Genomic DNA, 22,298 nt, shown 5'->3' with positions numbered 1-22,298 from the left:
CAATATTAAAGGAACCGAAATTCAGATCCTGAATTTTCTACTTCTTCACATTTATATATGTCATGGGAATTTTCCATTCAGCTACGTGGAATCCCTTCATGAGAAATGTAATTGCAAATTTTGATCAGGATTATAAGTTCATAAAATTGAGACAATTTTTTTTATTATATTCACAATAAAAACAAATTTGATATCCCCAACAAATATTTTGCTTAAATATAAAATGTAATGACTCGATCAACCGTTTATCTAATTATCTTCGTTCTTTTTCTATTTGACACTGGACTAGTTAATTTGACAAAGTCATTAATACTTGTTGTCGTTTGTTATTAGGGGTGGTAAAGCGGGAAGTCCACCCATTTAGGTCCGATCCGCCTAAAGCCCGTCGAAAAATGGGAGCGGGGCGGGCCAACTTAAGCATCCGAGCTTAAAAGTCAAACTTGCCCCGTATACTAACGAGTTGGCGGATTGGCAGGCCAGCCTGCCAAACAACTTTTTATTTTTTTTTAAATTTTTTTATTTTGTGCTTATAGATTTACTATATAATTTACTATTTTTATATTTTTTTTATGAAAAAAGAAATATTTTTCAACAATGCATAATAGAAAATAACTCAAAAAATTAACAAACTCAAATCATGTAGTAAACAATAATAATAATTAATAATTCAACTTGAAACCAAATTTGTTCGTAAACTATTAATAGTTAATTTTAATTCGCTATACATCCTCGCAATATCAATGTCATACTTTAAAATAAAGAAGTCTCAATAAAATAAAACACCAATAAAAACCCAACAACATTAAACAAGTCTCAAAATAAATTCAATCACTTAAATAATTGTGAAAATCAAAATAAATTGAATTCAGAATGAAAATAAATCAAATAAAGTTTAGTTTAACATTTTTTTTTGGTTCTAAAATGTATTTAAAAAAATAAATAAAACACATCTGTAAAGTTTAACCCTTCCTTTCATTTTTTATCTCAAGTCCTAGAAAAAAAAACACTAAAATGGCGGGTTAGGCGGAGCGGATTAACTTAAGGCACCGAGCCAAAAACCTAGGCTCGGCCCGCTAAAAATAGCGATTTAAATAGGCCGGCCTGACAGGCCTGACTCATTTTATCAAGATGTTTTCTCTTTAGGCCTCCCTTGGTTCTTTTTCCCTCCTTGGATTTTACTTTTTTGCCCTTCAATAAAAACTTTGGTTGCTACGAACCAAACTTTTTTTTGCCTTGAAAAAAAAATCGGTTTCTGTTAACCGAATTTTCCCTGAATTTGAACTAGAAAAAACTTCGATTTTTGCGAACCGAAGTTTTTAGCAAGAGCAAAATTGGAATATTTGGGGTATAAAAGATACATGAGGCCTAGAGAGAAAATATCTTTTATCAATTAGGGAGTTAATGATAAGTGAACTTGTTTCCTGTGTTAACAGCCAGTTCATTGGTCAGTGTTTAAAAATCTAGTTGATACTCGCAATAGTGCTCATTTGTTATGATTGACTTGGTTTGAGGCTACCGGGGATCAGTGCTAATAGAGAGGTTATTTGATATCTGCTAATCATTTTAATGTTTTAATGCTGGAAAATAAAACTCATTTAAAAAGTAAAATACTTAATATCAAGTATTATTTGAATATATATATATATGTGGCTTATTCGACGAAGAGAGGATATAGTTTGCTATTTGAATAACATCTTCGGATAAATATTTTGAATGTTGAAGGTGGATTTGGAAGTCAAAAGTGACCGCAAATTTGCAATGTTTTATTTGGCAAGTGTTTCATAGATCTCTTCTAGTGAGGAAGTACATTAATCATCGAGGTCATTAATTGTTTCTAACTCTTGTTGAGGTGTGGAAGGCCTGACGGGGATCAGTGACATTTATAATGAAGTGGATTCCATGGATTTTAATCTTCTGAAGCATAGTAATCTTCTCTGTTCTTCTCACTCTCGGTACCAGGTCTTGAACCGAGTTCCTCAAACCAAGTGACATCTCGGGAGTAATTGGTGTTCTAGAAACAAACTTATTTTTTAAGTTTCTTTTCCTATAGGGATCGCTTATTAACGAACCTGGCAAAATTCTAAAGAGGGATCACAAATTGCCCTATTTGTGGGACAAATGGGGAGGACGTTTATTCACTTTTACCTTCTACAGTTATATGCATTTTCTCTCAATTTCAAGTGAATCAACATGCATGCGTTTTCTCTCAAATTCTAAAGACCAATTTTTCCTTAATTCTATAACTTTGAAATATTTCCATGTCAAGAAGAATTTTAAATTATTTTTATAACAATAATAGAATTATATTCCATCCTAAATCACTGTCATGTCTGCACAAAAGCAGAATACAAAGACTTGTGCAACAATGATGATTATCAACCTCAAAAATATTGATTATCAGCACTGAAATTTAACACAGGATGAAAATTCAAAATTCTACGCTGCCAATATAAACATGCTGCCAAAAAGCTTTATACCCGAGGCTTGTCGGGAACACCGTTTGAACCTTCAAAACATGTCAGATGAAATATTTGTGCAATGTTGGTGATGATTTTACAAACTAATCATTTAGGCCTCACCAAGTAAGATGCCCATATCTCATTGGCAGGAGGAGGAGGCTGAACCCAGTGTCCTGGTATGCGACTGCACAAAGTTGCAAGGATTAGGGAATAAAAAAAAATCAAATAAGATACCTCAAATCTTTTATTTTCATTTTTCACACTCACTGATAAGTATTAGCAAATTGATAAACTTCTCTATGTAACCCAAAGAAGAAAAAAAAACTGATAAGTTGCATGCAAAAGTGCTGTCAATGATTTAAGATAAGCAATATATATATCAAAATAAATTAGACTCAGCAACTAGCATTACTTGTTGAATGTTGAGTAAAAGGGCAGTGGTATGGATGAAGTAATATATTTGATTATTAAAGGTGATTGTGATTTTGGTCAAGTATTATATTTTAATGACTTAACATCCAATATGCCTTTCACTAACTTTTGAAATGCAATCTAAGACATGCCTAAAGCAGGAAAATTATTCACTACAAGTAGCCTTGGTGTGCCCTTAAAAAAGAGGGTAAACATATTAATCCATGAGATTTATATGTAGAAATTACTTTGAAAACTCATGCCTTGTAAGTTATTACCCTCCTTTAAAGGATACCAAACTAACCCTGAAAATAAAATCGTAGCGTAAAAAGCTTCGCTTTGTTATTTCTTACCTTCCTCCCGGTCGAATATAAGCATCCCAACCTCTTCTAACCTGCACGAGATTATTCAGCAGTCTTAACAACAATGGACTTAGAAAGATGGAAGTGAACTAAACATAATAATAATAATAATAATAATAAGCGGTGCGTCAGTTAAATAAAACTGCTTTCATAGTTAAGTTCCACCGATATGAATTATAAAAAAACACTTTAACAAAAGTGTTTTTTTATCAAAAGATGTAAAATCCAATTAAAGAAGTAGTTAAGTTTACCTCGATCAATGTACCCATGTCATTGTTGCTTCCATGATAATAGTGATAAAACTCAATTGGTAAATTGGCCAAAGGATCATAGGCTCCTACATAGTTCTGTCCTTCAGATACTACTTTACTAGATTTCTTCTCATCCGTTGCACCAACTCCCTCGTCAGTTACACTCTGAACTATTTGCTCGTTGTTCTCCTTAATTTCACTTTCATCATTGCTTCCTTTTAGAAGTTTCCCTTGGTTCTGCATAGCTTTCCTGGATTCCTCAGCGGTTGCAATTGCATCTTTAGCAGCATCTGTTTCAGCTGCAGCCAAAGCTTCGCGCTCCTCTTCTTCCACTGCAGCCTGAACTCTCTCAAGAAACTTGTCATCCTCCTCTGGGAAAAAATGGCCTGCATAATTTGTAAAGAACCATAATCACTTCAATCAGAAAAATAAATAAACTTACATATATGAATATTATAAACTTCTGCATACTCAATTGTAAACATAATAAAGTTTTTCCAATTAAAAAAGTAAGTGAAACCATGTCCATTATATTATCAAATTTAAAATGTATGGTTCCCAATTGATAATAAATTTTTTTGTAAAGATATTTCTTGTGATACATTTATAAGAAGAATAGTCATTCAGCATTAAAATGTCAAACGATGGAGCTTGAACTCAAATATGATCAACCATAAACCTGCATTCAGGATTATGAATTTAAGATAAAAAAATATTAGAAGTTCAAAAGATATATGTGGCAACAAGAGAAGAGAAAACAAAACCAACCAAATCCAATATAAAAATTGAGGAAATAATATGCTATATAATCACAACACGGCTAACTAGAAGCAGATTGATTTTCTTATATATATACCTTGTTTTTTCAACTTTTGTATCCTTATGGAGCGTAATTCTTGAAGCTTCTCCACCATCAAGAGCAACTCGAGCTGTGATATAACATGATGCAAAAGAATCACATCAATTCATACCCAAGATGATAAAATATAAATTGTTGCAACTTGCAATTGATATTGACTAAATAAATGTATAGCTAAAGATGAAAAGTGAGCATGACAACTCACATGATTTAGCTAGTTAATAAACACATGTGATATATCCATATGGTAGATAAAACAGAATGTATGACGGAGTTCTTCGGAGTTAACAGAAATCATAAAACAGAAATGGTTTACCAGTCTCTTGTACAAAAATTTACCTCAGACTCTAGTTTCTTCTTCTCTTCTCTGACTTTAAGCTCTGCAATTTCTTTCATCTTTTTGACCTGCATATAGACGTGTTTCGGACATTACTAAGTATTACAAACTGATTTAACCGCTAAATTGCTAATATATCTGTAAACAAAATTCCGAACATGATGAATCAGTACTACTACTACTACTACCATTCCCTGTTTTTCCTTATAGAGACAATAGAGAAAATGGTGACAAAAGGTTTGAAATAAATAAGAAAATGGGTAACATGAAGCAATGTGTCGAGATGTGTTATTGGAATTATAGTGAACTATAAAGCCTTTCAATTAGCTCCACTCTTTATCAGGAATCACATACGCATATCCAACAGTAAAATAACAAGACTGCACTATAATAAGGGTTGATGAGAAGTTTAGCATAATTGACTAATCAGTCAAGTTTATTTAAGCACCAATCTTTGAAAAATGTCAGACAGTAATTGTATATCTGATTTTGAAAACTTTTTGGTTGGATTAAAATTGAAAACGGTGTTGACATGATTTTTCAGCTAGGCGCTAGCATTTGGCAAAAACAATTATTAAGTTCAGTCAATATAAACGTCAGCATAGATTGCAAAAAATTTCAATACCTTGCTACTTGCAATTTCCTTGGCAATCTCCCTAGCCCTCCATTCATCAGCTTCTCGGTCAATTCGGTCAAATTCCTCGGGCTCCTAGAGTTTTTAACAAAGCAACCAAAAGAAAGGCATCACTTTTAAACAACACTGCAATAAAGAAGAAAGAAAGAGTCTCACAAGGCAAGGCAAAGTAACCTTTGCCAGCATTTCCGCAATGCGCTTCCTTTTTTTCTTCCGCCAGAGTTTATTTCGTTTAGACTTGTGCACTTTATTTGTAAACCTAGCCACCGCTGATTTCTCTTCCCATGGACTTGCTTCATCCGCAACATATCTGAACGGTTCCAGCTGATCTCTTAGTTTTAACATTAAAGAATTTACTGCTTCAACAGTCAATGCTTCTTGTGTTTCTATGCTAACCCCTCTGTTCTCTATACTCTTCCGAAAACTCAAAAGATAAGTTTCATTTGAGCCATTCGTAACATCTTCTTCTAAAGGCCCTTTACTCTCTTTGATCATATTCAACATCTCTAATTCCTTTTTCCTACAGAAAGCACATCGAACTATCAAATACTAGCGTGTACCAAACACAAAACATGTATTAAGTTGAGATAATAATATTATAACAACATACATTCCCTTTGCAAGATTTAGAGTATCTTGCAATTCCCTGAACCGATCACAGACATTACTGTTCTCCCAAAAGGAACTTGAATTTGGTGGTTCGGGTGGTAATATTGGAAATTGCAAAGGCATAGGTTGACGAAGTGGCGGCGGCGGAGGTGCAAACTGAAAAGGAGCTGGATTCATTGATGGCGGCAATATGCACAGTGGATTTCAGGAATCCCCAAAAATAAACTACAAGAAAAAGAACAAGAGTTAATAGCAGCACTAAACAAATAAGAGAGAAGAAATATAATTGATTTGCAGAAACAAAAAGTGAAGGATTCACAAAAGGTGAATCCAAAAGTCACACTAAGAAAGGGATAGAAATGAAGCAACTTTATTTATTTATTTTTCACCACCAGTATCCGGCCCACTGAACCGCCTAATCTGGTTCGGGGGACAGTTCTATCATCAAGTGGTTCCGGTCCCCTCTTGATTGCAGTTGCGGGGATCGAACCGTGGTTCTCCCTACCAAGTCCAGCGCCAATCACAACTGGACCAACTAACGATTGGTGAAGCAACTTTATCTTAAAGTACACTAACAATGCATCAAAATCTTGGAATTAAAGCAACAAGTGTGATGAGCATTCTCTAATTTCGACAAATGTATATCTAACTTGTATGTATCTGATCAACACAATTTATTTTCCCTACATAATTGAACTCTAAGTAATTCAAAACATAATAAAAATGAAAAAATGTAGAAATTGAGCTACATTACTGGTTAGAATAATCAATATTGATCAGAAACTAGAATTTTATTCTGCTTTTATTTACTCTTAATCATAAAAATTGAAGTTGAAGTTGAAACTAACTCACCGAAGTACCTTGGTTGGTTCAATTTGGGCACAAATGACCGAATCCGAGACTTGGAAAGAAAATATCCGTAGGGGATTTTGATTCGAATAGGTATCAAAGAGAAACGATTCAAACTGGTATTTAAGTTCGTAATTGGAGCTTGATTGCTTTACAGCGCGGCGGACAGGACGACGGCGGGTTGCAAGTCGAGGTGGTAACTGAACGGTTGTGAAAATCCAAATGGGCGGGTCCTTCTGTGTCTGGTTTATTTGCTTAAAAAAATATATCGCCACGTGGGAAAATATGGAGCCTGAGATTGATCATACAGTTAGATTGACTCAACGTCAAAGTCACACAAACCGGATCCGAAAGACCCCATATATAGTCACATAAAAATATTAAACAAATAAAAAATTTATAATTAGTGGCTAGAAATTCCATCTATAAAGTGAGGTGATCGAGATTCAAATCTCAACTTCCTACATATATAATTCATGTGTTTATTCAAATGTGTATCTCCGTTTGCCACGTGTCCACAGTTAACGGTGTTAGTCAACAAATTGACGGAAAGGACTAACTTATTAATCAGAATAAAAAATAAGAGACCAATTTAAAATTTTAAAAGATAAATACCAATAAATTAAAAAGTAAAGTGTCTATATATTCATCAATCAATATTCAAGGGACTATGTGACACGTGTAAGTAAGAGAGCTTTAACACAATCTTTTTGTTAAACAAATTGAACAAGTTAATTAGTATTATTAGTATTATCAGACTATATATAAGAAATTTCTTAATTTAGGAGTCTATTCTGTGGTAAATAGATGGGAGGTGTTGAACAATACCACTTTTTTGGGTAAAACATCTATCAGCATGCATTTCATGCAAACTTGTAGCTTTTTTTGCTCACAATTGTTCACTAGTTATTTTCTATGTCATAGTTACTTCACACATTCAAAGAAATCATGAGATGGTAAGTTATAAGTTATAACGCAATTTATGTGAAGTTTTGTAATTAAACAGATTTCAGGTTCAGAAATTTTATAACATTTGTGAAGTTTTGCACTTCATGGAGTTACTGAAAACTCCTCTCTTCTATTAAATTATAAGGTAAATTCATTTCATAAATTTCTTGCACATGAAGCAAATTGCTCTCTTTCTACATGCATTTTTTGAAACTTGAAAAATGTATATGAAAATTTTGTTTCTTTTGCAGGTTAAAATGGTCATTTCCAATGGTCCATGTGGCCTAACATATAGTATTGTGATTATATTATTATTACTTCTCCCAGAAATTGCAGCACAAGTAAATTCCCCAAGTGATTCCAAAACAGGTGATGTTTCAGATTGTTAGTAGATACAATATAATTTTAATTTATAAAACACCGACACAAACACAGATACTAGATATGACACTAACATGTCGTCGAAATCAGTATTAAATATTATCACATGTATTGAACAACCGACACATCTTCGATCAGAATTACTTAATATATTCCGATTTTTTCAATGATGATTTTGTTGTGTGTTTGTACATAATGAATAACTTAACTTATGCATACAGATAATGTGTCACAAGCCATTACACAACAAGACCATACAATAAGAGTGGATCCTTTAGATAGTTTTAAAAAATACAAAGGAGGGTTTAACATTACAAATAAGCATTATTGGAGTGTAAGTGTCTTTGCCTCTTTGTGCTTCTCTAAGTTTAATTTTTAATACCAATGATATGATATTTTTAACATACATTTAATGTGTGTAGTCAGTTGTTTTCACAGGAATATATGGATATGCAATTGGAGTGCTCTGGCTTCTGTGTGGAGTTCTTTTTGTAACAATCACTTTTTGTTGCCAAAGTAATGAAAGAAGAAGACAATGCAATAATATGTTTCCTTGTAATTTCAAGGGCTGTGATGTTTGGCCAAATCCTTTTGCTATAATGCTCATGCTATTAGCTATGTAAGTTTAGTCCTCATACAAGAAAATCAATAGGATATAGTCGATACTTTTAAGGTTAAACACGGTTTTTGGTCTCGAGCGCATTTTGGTTGTAATTCCTACAATTTTGTTTTTGTTTAGATTTTTTTTTCCCTAAAATTTTAGATTCCTCTATTTTTAGTCTCTGACGTCATCTTTCCATCCAAAAAAGATGATGTGATAAACAAAGAGCCACATGGCCTAGTTAACGTGGTCCGCCATGTAAGATACTTGTGTTATGCGGCATTGAATTGTCATGTTAGTATCCAATGAGGGATAATAGAGAGCCATTTAGCTAGAATCTGTATTTGAGTTTATCTAGTGACAGAATCACTCGCGAGAGTGTCTGTGACAGTTTATGGAAACAACTTATGACATGTTCATAAGTTATTTCTAGCTTATTTCCAAAAGGTCTACATGATAGTTTATGAAAACAACTTATAGCATATATAAAAAGCATTTGACTTTATATTTTATCTTTCGTTATATAAATAGCTTATACATAAACACTTATGACATAAGAGCTTCATTACGTTGTTTATCCAAACACGACCTTAGAATGATAGATTAAGATAAGTGATTCATGTAACATGTATTATTCTTGTTGTTTTTTCATAGGGCTTCAAGTGGGTTAGTTCTTGTAAGCAGTGAAAAATTCAATTACCAAGCAAGAACTTCAGTTAATATTATAATCAAGACAGCAAATGAAGCATCAGAAATCATACACAATGCAACAGGAGCATTAAAAGAAATTCATAAAGACTTGGTGGAATCCAATATTGGACTTCAAGTTTCTGGAAATTTATACTCAACAGCTGATAAATTTGATTCTACGGCCGATAATCTCGTAAACAAAGCTACAAAAGATAGGCAAATCATCAACAATGCTTTCAAACTAGTGTAAGACTTGTGTGTGTGTGTGTGTGTTTTTTTTATCTCTTTTTTCTCATTAAAACACTTGAAATGAAGAATTACATTGAAATGAGGTTATGGTTTTAATTTCAGGATTGTATTAACCATTGTGACCATAAGCTTTAACTTGATTTTGCTAACAACTTTATCAGGTATGTCTAATTGGTCAATAATTTATTTCAAATTTTATTACATCCTTTTTTTAATGTGAAATAGGCATGATTATAATAAAATGTTGGAATTTTGTGTCAAACAGTTTTTGGAGTACTAAAGTTATGGAGGGTACTTTACTTGTAAGCAAGCTATATTATATTTGTGTTAACTTAATAATTCCCTAATATATATTTTAGTCCATGCATGATTTTGTTCTCTCAAATTTTTTCTCAGGCTTGTGTTAATGTGCTGGTTGATTATAGTGATATGCTGGCTACTATTTGGAGTATATTTGTTTTTAAACAAGTAATTAATCAAAGTTCTTTCAAATTTACTAACTTTTATGTTAATTCTGAAGAAACATTGAAGTTCAATTACTAAAAAAACTATCTTATTTTTGTAGTTTTTCTAATGATGTTTGTACATCTCTATTCAACTTTGAAGAAAATCCTTATAGTAGCAGCCCCCTAAGTTACATCCTCCCATGTAAACAATTGCTCTCAGCAAAACCAGTCCTATCAAAAATTGGTGGTGGGATCTACAACCTATTCAATGAGGTAATAATGCTTATATGGTCACAGTTGTGTCCACACAAGAATTGCTCTCAATGATGTGAACGTGCGTTTGATTTGCAAAACAATAAATAAAATGTGTATTTTGGTATTTTTTATAGTTGTACTATGGACAAAAAGTTGTCATGTGGTTCAGTGAGGGACAAAAGTTCTTGTTTTCTGTGTCAGATTGATGTAAGATTATAGAGTTCTTTGGTGAACTTGCAGGTGAACAAAAACATAAAAAATCTAACAATGATTCCAAATCTTGTTTATATATGCAATCCTTTCACAGCACCACCTGAATATTTATACCAGCAAGAGAATTGTCCACCTCATACTGTTCAAATAGGAGATATCCCAAAGGTTTGTTACATGAAAGAAAATTATGAAGCCAATAATGAATTATATATACTTTTGCAATTATATGTAACAACTTTGATTCATTGATCTTGCTCTTAAGGTATTAAAGCCTTATACTTGTTTCGACGAGGATGAAGAAAAATGTAGCTATCAAGAGTTCATACCATCAAGTGATTATCAGATAATCGAGTCATACGCGCGTTCAATTCAGAATCTATTAAATGTGTATCCTTGTATGGAAGAATTGATAGGATGTGAGTTGGTAAAAGATGCATTGGCTCAAGTTGTTTTCAAACACTGTAAGCCTTTGAAGAAATTTGCTAAGATGACATGGTTAGGAATGTTGTTTGTTGCAATGTTCATGATGTTTTTGCTTGTGTTATGGATCACAATAAAGGCTCATTATGATGATAAACACAGTAATGATAATGCTTCAGATAGTTCATTACAACCACATGCTGTAACAGAAAATGCATAGCTAAGATATTGTAAAAATCATTTAATTTCATTCATTTATATATAGTACATTTGGAAGGTAAGCACTTTCCAAACCATCTTGTATAGGAATGAGGTGCAGATTTTGTACATACATATATTGATATTTTTAGAAAGGCTAGACTAGGGGGTGTAGAATTCAAAATATCATATGTACAATTTACAAAAATAATTTAACAATGATATCAGATCATGATGAAAATTTAAATATTTGATTTTAACCAATATTTACTTTAAATTTCACACAAATCACAATTTATAATTAGTTGACAGTTGTGTCCAAAAAAAAAAGAAATAGCTGACAGTGTTTGTCAAAAAAAAAAAAAGGTTGACGGTATAAAAAGTTTTATACCAACTGTGTATTAAAATTAATCTTATACTTAAGCCACTGGTCTAGTGGTGAGAGATTTAGGTAGTACTATAGGTCATGAGTTCGATTCTCACTCATCGTAAACCAAAAAAAATAAAAATTAATCTTATACTTTTATAATGCCTATACTTTTAACCAACACATTTAGAATATTAAAAAAATTATTGTTCAACAATAACCAAGTAATTCAGTTCAAGTGATTAATGAGTTTCACATCGTTCCAGAGAACTCAAGTTTGATGCATAGTGAAAATAAGTTTTAGCCAGACTTTATTTATCTCGCAGCCGAACTCTAAATTATGGAGACTCCCTTAGTAACCAAAGAGTTAATAAAAATAATAAAAAATTTCAGTTGAAATTTTATGACCTTATTTCCAATCAGGAAAATATATAAAAAAATTCAACCTCAAAAAATAAAGTTACAGAAATTTTAGACATATTTTAGTAAAAAAATAATAATTTAGCCATATTAGCAAATCACAGAGGTGTAAATAGTAGTACTCAAACTAAATCCATGGTAAATCGGCCCAATCTAAAGGTTAGTAGCGTCTTTTCATACTCTAGGGTTTAATTTAGTTTATGAACCCTAAATTCTCAATTTTGAAGCTTGAGCGTGCCGATTGTTTGGGAGGAAGCGGAAATCGTAGCAGCGAAGACAACAATGGTATTTTCTCTATCTCCATTCATTCTTTCTATCAATTCGTAGTTTTCTATAGGAAAAAGGAACGACCTTAGAATTATCCTATTTTGATTTGATTTTCAATGTCTTTCATTCATGATTAGCTTAGATAATTTGATTTTCAGCTTCTATATGACTTCTATGATTAGTATTAGGGTTATCTGAACTATGAAACTGAATCAATAGAGTTTAGTGTGCATTGATCTGAGTTAATGTGAAGCTGGAAAAAATGTTTTCATTTGAGGAGTGATTTAGGGGTTTTGATTTTCAAACTTGGTGTTTGATAAAGGGAATGAAAATTATTTATTTTGATTGTTCTATTAATGTTTGTATTTTATTTTTTAAGTTGAATTTCTATGTTGTAATTTGAGAGATTTTTTAATTAATTCAACTTTGAAATGTTGTTTGAAATGTAGCCTAAGCAAATTAATGAGATTAAAGACTTCCTCCTCACAGCCAGGAGGAAGGATGCACGCTCCGTGAAAATCAAGAGAAGCAAAGATGTGGTCAAGTTCAAGGTTCGTTGCTCCAAGTATCTGTACACACTTTGTGTGTTTGATACTGAGAAAGCTGATAAGTTGAAGCAATCACTTCCTCCAGGTTAGTTATTGGGAATTATTCATGGTTATATGTTATGCTGCCTTATTATTCTCGTGAACATGCTAGCACTTTATACTTTAGTTGTAGCGAGTGAATTGCATAAATCATTTATAGGGTTTAAGGTTAAAGGTGTAATAATTCTTTTAAAATGGGAATCTATCAAGTAATATTGGGATTGTATTGTGACCAGAAATAAACATGGGGAGAGTATTGCATGTCTCTGCCATTTCATATGCTCAAATCTCAACTGGGTTTTTGTTATTTTTCTCTCCCAGTTGGGAATTAGGAACAACTTGTAAATTGATCAGCAAGACGTGGTGATTTGAGATTATGTCATTATACTTACGTTTACAATTCACTTATGCAGGTTTGAATGTGCAAGACTTGTAATTCTATCTGGTTAAATGTGTACTGAAGATCAAATTTTGCTTTGGAGTCGTGATTTACAAATATATTTTTGTTTTGTTGTTGATTATTTGCTTATGATTCTCATTATGAATGATGCAACTCTGTTTTCTTGTCTTAATACTGTTTCACTTTCACCTTTATTTTTAATCAATTAGACCTCTAATCTTTATCTTTCCGGGTTGTTTCTTCAATCTATTTTTTAGCTGAGTCAGTTACGGGGTTAACATACTTTGATTATTCATTAAATTCAATCAGCTTAAAGCTTTTAGAAGTAAAAATTAAGCCCTGTTAGGCTGCTACCAACGCTTTCTTCTTGCAACCATTAGAACTGCTTTGCTCAATTTCAATCCCAATCCACACCTGCAAAAATGCACCATTGTTTGTTTTTATTTGTCCATTACACCATGTCCTAGCCTCCTAGGCTCCCAACAATTTTGCTATTGTACAATTTATTTTAAGAATGGTGTATGGCATGGCATAAGTTTGGTTGCGTGGCTAAATCTTGTTCATCAACCTGCCCCATATGTGACTAATCAATAGTTCCAAGACATAGCTTTATTAGCACTATGACCATGTCAAATGTTTCATTCATCTTAGTCTCTTCCTTATCTTGTTTGGACGTTTTTATCCTCAATTCAAAGTATTCTTTCTCAGTGACCAATTTGTCATCTCCTTTCTCGTTCCATGCCCCATGTAGCAATGCTTCTTTATGACCTAGCAAACCCCAATGGCCATTCATGGTCATTAAGTTAACTTATCTAATGTCTTCCTTTCCCAGTTTTCAAGTGCTAAATTCTCTATATTTTTTATGTACCCCCAATGTTGTTACAGTATCATTTAATGAGTTAAGGTAACTGGTCCAATGCTTGGTCATGGTTACTTGAATTTTCTGTCACTTTCCATTAAGTAAATAGTGTGGAGATTACACTGCTAAACAAGCAGAAAGATGTGAATATTTGTGGTCTCTAATAACTCAAATTTTGCATTCCATTACATGACTCTGCTAGGAAAATGATGTATTATCGTATCCAAGGTGGCTTCACAGAAAAGCACGAATGGGTTTGATTGGTTGCTTTCGCTTCTCAACAATACCATACGTTTTTTTTGCCAAATAATGAAAGCATATGTCCACCTTTTACAAAATTCCCACAAATAGTCCTTTCATCTCACAAAGATTGTGATATTAGATCATTTCTAAATATTCGAACCTCAACTAAATAGGAGTATTTTTTATGGTCATCTATCTGTCCACATATCTAAATATATACTCCTTCCATCTCATGAAGATTATCATATTATCTCAACTCCTAATTACTACACTGGCTACTATTCATAAAAAAGTATTTTTAATAAATGACATTCATTGAAATTAGCCATCAATGATTTTATTTTATATTTTTAAATGTGCATTACTTTTAAATAACACTTGATTTTAGATAGGATTAAAATCAGAGATTAAGTTCGATGTATGCAAAAAGTATAATATAAATTACAAATTTATCATAAAAATTTTGGCAAGAAAATTGTCGCTAATTGGAAAATGATCTCTTTAAAGTACAACAAATACTCTGCTCCATCTTTTTAACCATTAAGTTTTTTAGTATTGATTGGGTATTGTAACCATCACGTTGATACCATCATAGACACCAAAGTTATTCTTAGTGAATTTGCTACATTCGTAGGAATTAAATTAATCCAACAATAAAAACATCAAGAACGTTGGTGAAGAAGATCTTTATTGGTGAGGAAAGTTGATATAATATGCTTTTTACTTGGATTCTTGCCATTATTTTAGACCAACAGTCCAACTTTAAGTTTAAAAAAAAATAAAAATAATCATTTGCTCTTCTAATGAGTATTATGCCTTGGAAGCTTGAACTTGATACCTCATCTTCAATGAACTTTTAGAGCAACAACACTACAAAATGAAAATAGAAAGTGACTAATAATTGCAACCACTTCAACACCCAATTAAAAAATAGCAACAGCTACTATGACTTTTTAGTTTACAAATTTTTTACTCCCTCTAGTCTCTTATATAAGAAAACTTTTATTTTTTAGATACATGGAATGATTGATGTATTTAGTCTATTTTTTAGATCAAATACATCAATCATTCTATGAACCTAAAAAATGAAAATTTTCTTATATTAAGGACCGGATGGAGTATTCTCTTTTTGTTTAGAACAATTTCCTCGATATAGAATCATTATAGCTAATCCATCACTAACTAACACTAACCAAAAGTACTTAAACCGGTCGGCAAGTTTCTTATTATAGTTGAAAGCACAATTTTTAGTTAATTTTCAATTTTTTTTCTTTCTCAAAATAAAAAGCATGACCATTAACAATTACATATTTAAGTCTCTCTACTAACAAAAAAGAATGCGTCAAGAAAAAAAAAACTAACAAAAAAGAACATTTATTGATTAACCTTGAGAAAAAAATAATTAAAATTAACAGCCAATATTTACCATTCAAAAAAGAAGAGGCGTTTATTTGTTAAGCACCAAGGCTTTATAAACATCTACAAATAGAACCAATTTTTGTTGGATGAAGAAATCTCACAAGAATCAAGTGTTTATTTAAATGTTTTCCCATAAGTAAGTGTGTGTCAGTGTTTAAATTTAAGCTAAAATTTGATAGAAACATAAGTATGTCACATTTAATGTACGTAGGGAAGTCAATTTTATCTGTAAATGAGAATCTTCGTAAGAATTGTTTTGTTTAGAGATTCGAAAATGAATTTTTTCTTTTATCCCCGTCCTGTGGAGACTTGGTTCCCAAAAACTTTATAAAAATAACATTTATAAATATATATTTAAATACTTTATAAATTATTTTTAATTATATTTTTACCGGGTAATATGGGTATGCATTTGTTAATATATGGCTAATATAGTTACTTAGCAAAATAATGAAAACAATTCTTTTACTATTTCTATTTTATTACCGTAAAATATTACATGCAATTGAAATAATTCACTATCTAATTATATAAAATAAAGTAAAAAAGATATTTTATTCAAAATATAAATAAAATAATGCGACTTATTTATTTAGCCGACACACCATTACTTTGCACTTGCACTGCACTGCACATGCATCTTGCATTCACTCCTATCTAGATCATTAAAAAAATCATAATTCTTTGAAATTAATCTAAACCTTACTTAATAATTCAATATAAAATACAAAAACATCATTAAAATCCAATAATTCAACAATTATAAACTCTGCACAGATTCTCCTTCTGTCCACCTCAATAGTATTTTCCAATTTCCATACCCTATTTGAATTAGTTCTGAGTTGAGCTTCATAGTAACCACTCCTCTTTTCTATATGTTTGAGGAATGCAACCATAGAGTGTGTGGGTCATGTTTCAGGTTCCACATTTTTGAAGTGCATGTGTGTTTAGATGTATTTTTCAGACACTGACAGCTCTTTGCTTCTCAATCATGCAATAAGATTACTACTGCCAGTTATGTACCTCTTCACTATTTCATTTTTTAATTTGGTTTTTTTGTCTGCGAAATTGCATAAACTAATCTCTCGAGTTATATAGGACTAAAATAGACGATAAAACTCTCATTTTAAGAGTTTCAACGTGTTAAAAATTTTCATATCAGATGTGAGTTGACCTGAACATAGTTTATAAGAAAATGACAATTCTCAACTTACAAGTCGGTTTTGCAGAATTGAATTAGACGTAATACTCAATTCTAAGATGGTATCAAAGCTTCTCCAAAATCCATTGGATCACCTGTTATTAGGCCACCCACTATCTATAGTTATTTTCTTGGATGAAACATCTAATTAAACACGTAAATAAAATGATCAGAATTCGAACTCCATTGAGAAACCTCCTATTTAGCTCACATTTGTGGACTAAAAAGGCACATGTTTTTATCACACCTTAGTTTTACTTTTTGTGTATATACAAGTAGTTAACTTAAAATTCTTATAATCATTGAAGTACACAAGAAACACCAACCTCAAAAAAATTCCAAATGAGAAATAATTTTCCATTTTAAAGATTTCACATAATTGTCAATGGCTCCATGATTATCATAGTCTAGCTTATGCTTTTGGAATGGTGAAAAAAGATTCTCTTTCTCATGTCATAGCTGTACCACCTACTAATACAAAATACCAAACTATAAAATCTCTTCATTCTCTGCTAGGAAAATTCCTTTTTTATAGCTTATTGTTGTTGTCTTATTAATCAACTGTTCTTTTCTTCCCTTTAAAAATTGCTACAAAAATTATTTTACTTTTTTCATTATCTGCATAAACTTTGCTACATAGTTTCAATAGACAACACATTTATTTCTTCAGTTGAGATTTGGTATTTAATCTTGTTTTTTTTTTTTTTCAATCTTCAAAACCCCATTTGAGTATTAGAAGAGTAATGCATATTGAACCTACCAAAGTAACAAAAAATGGCAAATCTAGTTCCTGGGGTGCTTTTAAAGTTAATGCAGCATATGAACACAGATATAAAAGTGGGTGGTGAACATAGATCATCATTGTTACAAGTTGTGAGTATTGTTCCAGCATTATCAGGTGGAGATTTGTTTACAAATCAAGGCTTTTATGTTAAGGTTTCTGATTCATCACATGCTACTTATGTTTCTCTACCTGATGAACATGATGATCTAATCCTTAGTGATAAGATTCAGTTAGGACAGTTTGTTTTTGTCGATCGGTTAGAAGCTGCTTCGCCTGTTCCGATTATTCGTGGTGTTAGGCCTGTTCCTGGTAGACATGCTTGTGTTGGAACACCTGAAGATATTGTTGCAACTAACTCACTTGGTTTTCTTAGCAATGTTTCTGAGGTTAAGGTTAAGGTTAATAAGAATGGTGTTAGTTCGAAGTCGATGATGAAAGTGTTGGACAATCATCAAGAACAATTGGATAAGAAATCATTGGTTTTTGGTAGAAGTAAATCTCAAACAACAAAAGATTCTTCTGTTGTTGATTTTGTGAAGAAGGAAAAGTTACCAAGATTGAAGTCATTGAATTCAAGGAGTATTGTTCCTTCTTCACCTACTAGTTGCTATTCTTTGTCACCTTCTTTTGAGAAATTTTCTAATAGTGTTAAGCAACAAGGAAATATTAATGGAGTCGATAAGCTAATTGCTAAGGTGGGAGTGGTGGAGACAGGAAAAGGCGGTCGCGGTATTAGTCCTCTCGGGAAGAGAATTGCAGTTGGAAATTCGATCAGAAATTTGGTTCAAGGAATTGAGCTTGGTGCTAAAGCGTTGAGGAAAAGCTGGGAAGGGAACATGGAAGTTAAGAATAATAAAGAGAAATTAAGGGCTTCTTCGAAGAGTGATCTTAAGCCGGAATTTCGTAGCACAGTTAAGTTTGATTTACAATTTGACCTGTTTGGATTGAATTATTTTAACATATTGACTGACATAAGTGCTTGTGAGACTGTTTAGAGGAGCTTATGGAAACATCTTACAGCGTGTTCATAAGTTGTTTTCAACTTATTTCTATAAGCTCTCTTAGCTTGTGAAAACTGTTTGCCTTTTTGAACAACTTTTAATTATGTTTTATTGATTGAATACTATTTGTGTCTCATATCTGTATTTCATTACTTTTGAGTCAATCAAACAATTATGTTTAACGAGATTCGCTTTATGGTGTTGCAGACTCCTAGGAAAAGTACATCAAGTGAGAAGTTTCCATCTAGAGATTATGAGAGTAAGACACAAGCATCAACCAAGTCGTCTTCTAAGGAAGAGAACAAGATTCAGAAATCTATAAAGAAAGTTGTTGGCGATGGTACTACGGAAGAACAAGAGAAGTTAAGTAAGCCAAGGAATTCTTTCGGAAAGAAGTCATCAGAAGCCGGACTTCCTGGAAACTTGGTCAAGGTTTCGATAAATAGTAAAAAAGTGACAGATGCAAGTATTCAATGGACTTCACTTCCTTCATCCATTGCAAAACTTGGCCGGGTATATATATCGCCTTAAAACTCATTGGTCCGTTGTTACGGTTGATTCTATGAATTTTTGTTAAATTATTATTTTATTTTTTCACATATTGACAGGAAGTAATGAAGCATAGAGATGCAGCACAGATGGCAGCAACTGAGGCTATGCAAGAGGCTGCTGCTGCCGATAGTTTGCTGCAATGTCTTAGGTATGAATATATTCATTTGAATTTACTTCATTCTTCCAAATTTCAGATCTTTTTGTTTCTTAATCTGGTTCAGAATTCGGGCTCATGTCATGAAATTTCAATTTTGAAACCAAAATGTATTACTGATAAAGATATTTCACTAAATTTATTATCTTATTGAAGCAAAGCACCTTTTGAGGAAATGTGAAAAATAAAGTGATTATACTGATACCAATGATATAAAGTTGATACTTAATATTCATGAAATATGTTTTGGCCCGTCTTTTGCTGAATTAATTATAAGTTGTTTTTGGTCAATAAAACTGCTGAAAATATAGTTATCTAATCCAATTAGGTAATCTAATGAATCAAACAATGAGATTTAGATAGAACTGCGAAACATCTTAAAGATAGCAACCTAGTTCGCGACTCACCTTAGTTTTTGTTCGTGTTCGACATATGCACCAACACTACTCAAGCAATTTGTGACACTATTTGGTATATTTCTTGCAGTGTATATGCAGAGCTAAGTAATTCTGCTAAGGAACATAACCCTCAGCTTACAATTGATCAATTTTTAACTCTTCACACGAGTTTGAATAGTGCGTGGATGATCACAGACTCACTTTCTAAAACCATTTCAGACAGTTCATCTCAAGATAATGAAAGAATCACAACAGAAGAAGAACTAAAACTCAAATCAGATAGGCAAAAGCTTGCAGCTTCTTGGGTTCAAGCTGCATTATCCACTAATCTATCATCCTTTTCTGTTTATAGCCAAGAACCTCTATCATCGAAGCTTGCAGTTTCGACTACAAGTAACTCTCAAAATCAAAAGAATGTCCTCGGAAGTAAACCAATTTTAGTCCTAGAAAATTCAAGAGAAGACGCTTCAACAAAATCTCAAGGAAAAACCCGTCAGGGAGCTGCTAATTCCAAACAAACGTTACAAGGAACTCCGCGAAAACAAGGTGATGGATTATCAAATGGGAAAAAGCAACTAGTCCAACCTCTTCCAGATTGGATTAGAGGAAACAGCGTTGATGAGGCGGTTAATTTGGCTGACATGCTACAATTGCGATCACGAGATTGGTTTTTGTTGTTTATTGAGAAATTCCTAGACAGTGATGGAGACAGTGGTTTGTCAAACAATGGTGAAATAGCAGGCATGCTCACTCAACTAAAAAGCGTAAACGATTGGTTGGACAAGATAGGATCAAGCAAGAATGAGAACGAGTCGTGCCAGATACCGGTAGAGACAATTGAGAGACTCAGGAAGAAAATATATGAATATCTTCTTACACATGTTGAATCTGCTGCTGCTGCACTTACTTGTGACTCACAATCATCAGAGATTAAAGGGAAAAAGTGATATATGAATAAATGATGAGTACATAGCTTAGCTTAAAATTGCATTTTCCACTTTTTTTTTTGTACATAAATCCTACATGTTTGAGGTATAGTTGGGAGTGGTGTGCTGATTTTGAGAAGTAGTAAATGTGAGGATTTTAGTTTTCTTTTCCTTTTACAAAGTTATTGTATGATAAGAGGCCGTTTGTTATAGCTATCATTTAGTTTTCTTTTCCTCTTATCATTTTTATAGATTAAATAGTGATTAAATGATAAGAGGCCGTTTGTTATAGATTAAATGATCCGTAAACGATAAACTACCCAATGAACTCAACATCTTGTAGTATATAACTGAAAGGATGATGGTTCAACTGTTTCAATTTGTATAAATATCATTTTTTAATCCTGAGAATAATTAATATGTGTCTTGTAACATTTTTTTTTCGAGTAGTTTAGTTAGTAAAATTTCAAATAAACTATTACCAAACATAAAAACTACAGAACAACTTTTATCAATCATACTGAGTTACAAAACAACTTTTTTGTAAAATTGAATTATCAATCAAGTTTTAGTTTTTAAAAATTAAAAAGTTGTTTTTGAAATGTGAATCAAACAAGCCCTTAGGAGTCGATAGAAACCTTGAAATAAACACACTCTTAATTTACCACTTACATTTTTCCCAAATTAATATTTCTATGGTACCCGTCCTTTGTTAAACACTGTTATCAACCTTACCGAGAGTTTCAAATTCCAAAACATTAACCAATCCCTCTTGTATTCATTCATATAATACATGTATTATTGTAGTTTTGAATGAGTGTAGCAAATACCCATTTGAAGTACTTGATTTTTACATTTAAATTTAATGTTCAACTTACGTATTCGAACATAAATTATTTTATTTTCCACATTGTATTAGTCATATTCAATTTACTCAAAATTAATTTTCTTGGGTGCAAAATCAAACACACACATATCAACACCACTTTCTATGAGAGAACCCTTTATGATTATCGAATAGCGATATGATTTGGTCTTCTAGATCAATTCCACTTTTATGAGAAAACCCTTTAATTATTTTTTTTGTATCTTTGTGATAATGAGATGTCGACAAAGAGCACTAGAAACCATGTGACCTGGAGACCATAACCTCCTTATTTATAGAACCCAAATTAGGGTTAATAATTGATATTTCTATTTTAACCCGTCACAAAATAGAATACCCATTAGTCACTACACATTAAAGGTCCACACCCTATTAAATACTCGTAAGGACGCTTTGATAAAAAAAAATGGTAATCAATGTCTTAACTCTTTTTTTTTCTTTTTTTTTTAATGTCCCAAATTATAAATAAATAAAAAACCAACTTTTATAATTTTACTTTTACTTATTTTCATAAAATTAAATGTAAATTACATTTAATTTACTCTCTCTTCTTTTCTCAATAATTAATAACCAATAAAAATTATTTTTACAACTTCCAATAACACAAAAAATTATATTTTACTTTTGTTAATAAGCGAGAAATATTTTTTTTTTCTTATAAA

General features: G+C 32.0%; 4 protein-coding genes across 6 annotated transcripts; 3 read left to right on the top strand and 1 right to left on the bottom strand.

Annotated features, from left to right (window-relative positions):
• Nucleotides 1-2,281: 2,281 nt before the first annotated feature.
• On the bottom strand, nucleotides 2,282-7,016 carry LOC123917624 (U11/U12 small nuclear ribonucleoprotein 59 kDa protein). 3 transcript variants are annotated; one of them, XM_045969393.1, is made up of 9 exons: nucleotides 6,783-7,016; nucleotides 5,924-6,147; nucleotides 5,488-5,833; nucleotides 5,305-5,388; nucleotides 4,682-4,747; nucleotides 4,340-4,412; nucleotides 3,484-3,869; nucleotides 3,224-3,264; nucleotides 2,282-2,643 (listed from the first exon to the last, which is right to left on the bottom strand). In XM_045969393.1, exons 2-9 carry the CDS (start codon nucleotides 6,097-6,099, stop codon nucleotides 2,565-2,567), a joined length of 1,251 nt encoding a protein of 416 aa, XP_045825349.1. In that variant the 5' UTR covers nucleotides 6,100-6,147; nucleotides 6,783-7,016; the 3' UTR covers nucleotides 2,282-2,564. The 3 variants fall into 3 exon arrangements, with proteins under 3 accessions (XP_045825349.1, XP_045825348.1, XP_045825350.1); XM_045969392.1 differs by having other exon boundaries at nucleotides 6,775-7,015; XM_045969394.1 differs by lacking the exon at nucleotides 2,282-2,643 and having other exon boundaries at nucleotides 3,220-3,264; nucleotides 6,775-7,016.
• Nucleotides 7,017-8,528: 1,512 nt separating this feature from the next.
• Nucleotides 8,529-11,419, top strand: LOC123916693. Its single transcript, XM_045968208.1, has 8 exons — nucleotides 8,529-8,719; nucleotides 9,356-9,637; nucleotides 9,743-9,801; nucleotides 9,906-9,942; nucleotides 10,037-10,108; nucleotides 10,206-10,359; nucleotides 10,582-10,719; nucleotides 10,817-11,419. The coding sequence occupies exons 1-8, from the start codon at nucleotides 8,646-8,648 to the stop codon at nucleotides 11,192-11,194; spliced, it is 1,194 nt and encodes a 397-aa protein (XP_045824164.1). The 5' UTR covers nucleotides 8,529-8,645; the 3' UTR covers nucleotides 11,195-11,419.
• A 679-nt stretch (nucleotides 11,420-12,098) lies between these two features.
• LOC123916181 (60S ribosomal protein L38-like) lies at nucleotides 12,099-13,442 on the top strand. The gene is made up of 3 exons (XM_045967568.1): nucleotides 12,099-12,244; nucleotides 12,676-12,859; nucleotides 13,227-13,442. The coding sequence occupies exons 1-3, from the start codon at nucleotides 12,242-12,244 to the stop codon at nucleotides 13,247-13,249; spliced, it is 210 nt and encodes a 69-aa protein (XP_045823524.1). The 5' UTR covers nucleotides 12,099-12,241; the 3' UTR covers nucleotides 13,250-13,442.
• Nucleotides 13,443-17,190: 3,748 nt separating this feature from the next.
• On the top strand, nucleotides 17,191-21,158 carry LOC123916340. The gene is made up of 4 exons (XM_045967778.1): nucleotides 17,191-18,630; nucleotides 18,928-19,233; nucleotides 19,329-19,420; nucleotides 19,913-21,158. The coding sequence occupies exons 1-4, from the start codon at nucleotides 17,710-17,712 to the stop codon at nucleotides 20,769-20,771; spliced, it is 2,178 nt and encodes a 725-aa protein (XP_045823734.1). The 5' UTR covers nucleotides 17,191-17,709; the 3' UTR covers nucleotides 20,772-21,158.
• The last annotated feature ends 1,140 nt before the right edge of the window (nucleotides 21,159-22,298 follow it).

The sequence above is a fragment of the Trifolium pratense genome, linkage group LG3 (genome assembly GCF_020283565.1).
Source record: "Trifolium pratense cultivar HEN17-A07 linkage group LG3, ARS_RC_1.1, whole genome shotgun sequence".
Classification (NCBI taxonomy): Eukaryota; Viridiplantae; Streptophyta; class Magnoliopsida; order Fabales; family Fabaceae; genus Trifolium; species Trifolium pratense.
This window is presented reverse-complemented; position numbering and strand designations above follow the sequence as displayed.

Excerpts from the sequence above, each read along its gene's own strand:
- LOC123917624 (XM_045969393.1), bottom strand. The coding sequence starts at position 6,099 with ATGAATCCAGCTCCTTTTCAGTTTGCACCTCCGCCGCCGCCACTTCGT. Across the intron at positions 5,834-5,923 it reads CTAAATCTTGCAAAGGGAAT|GAAAAAGGAATTAGAGATGT; the intron begins GTATGTTGTTAT and ends TGCTTTCTGTAG. Across the intron at positions 3,870-4,339 it reads ACAAAAGTTGAAAAAACAAG|GCCATTTTTTCCCAGAGGAG; the intron begins GTATATATATAA and ends CAAATTATGCAG.
- LOC123916693 (XM_045968208.1), top strand. The coding sequence starts at position 8,646 with ATGTTTCCTTGTAATTTCAAGGGCTGTGATGTTTGGCCAAATCCTTTT. Across the intron at positions 8,720-9,355 it reads ATGCTCATGCTATTAGCTAT|GGCTTCAAGTGGGTTAGTTC; the intron begins GTAAGTTTAGTC and ends GTTTTTTCATAG. Across the intron at positions 9,943-10,036 it reads TTATGGAGGGTACTTTACTT|GCTTGTGTTAATGTGCTGGT; the intron begins GTAAGCAAGCTA and ends ATTTTTTCTCAG.
- LOC123916181 (XM_045967568.1), top strand. Across the intron at positions 12,860-13,226 it reads GAAGCAATCACTTCCTCCAG|GTTTGAATGTGCAAGACTTG; the intron begins GTTAGTTATTGG and ends TCACTTATGCAG.
- LOC123916340 (XM_045967778.1), top strand. The coding sequence starts at position 17,710 with ATGGCAAATCTAGTTCCTGGGGTGCTTTTAAAGTTAATGCAGCATATG. Across the intron at positions 18,631-18,927 it reads AGCCGGAATTTCGTAGCACA|ACTCCTAGGAAAAGTACATC; the intron begins GTTAAGTTTGAT and ends ATGGTGTTGCAG. Across the intron at positions 19,421-19,912 it reads AGTTTGCTGCAATGTCTTAG|TGTATATGCAGAGCTAAGTA; the intron begins GTATGAATATAT and ends TATTTCTTGCAG.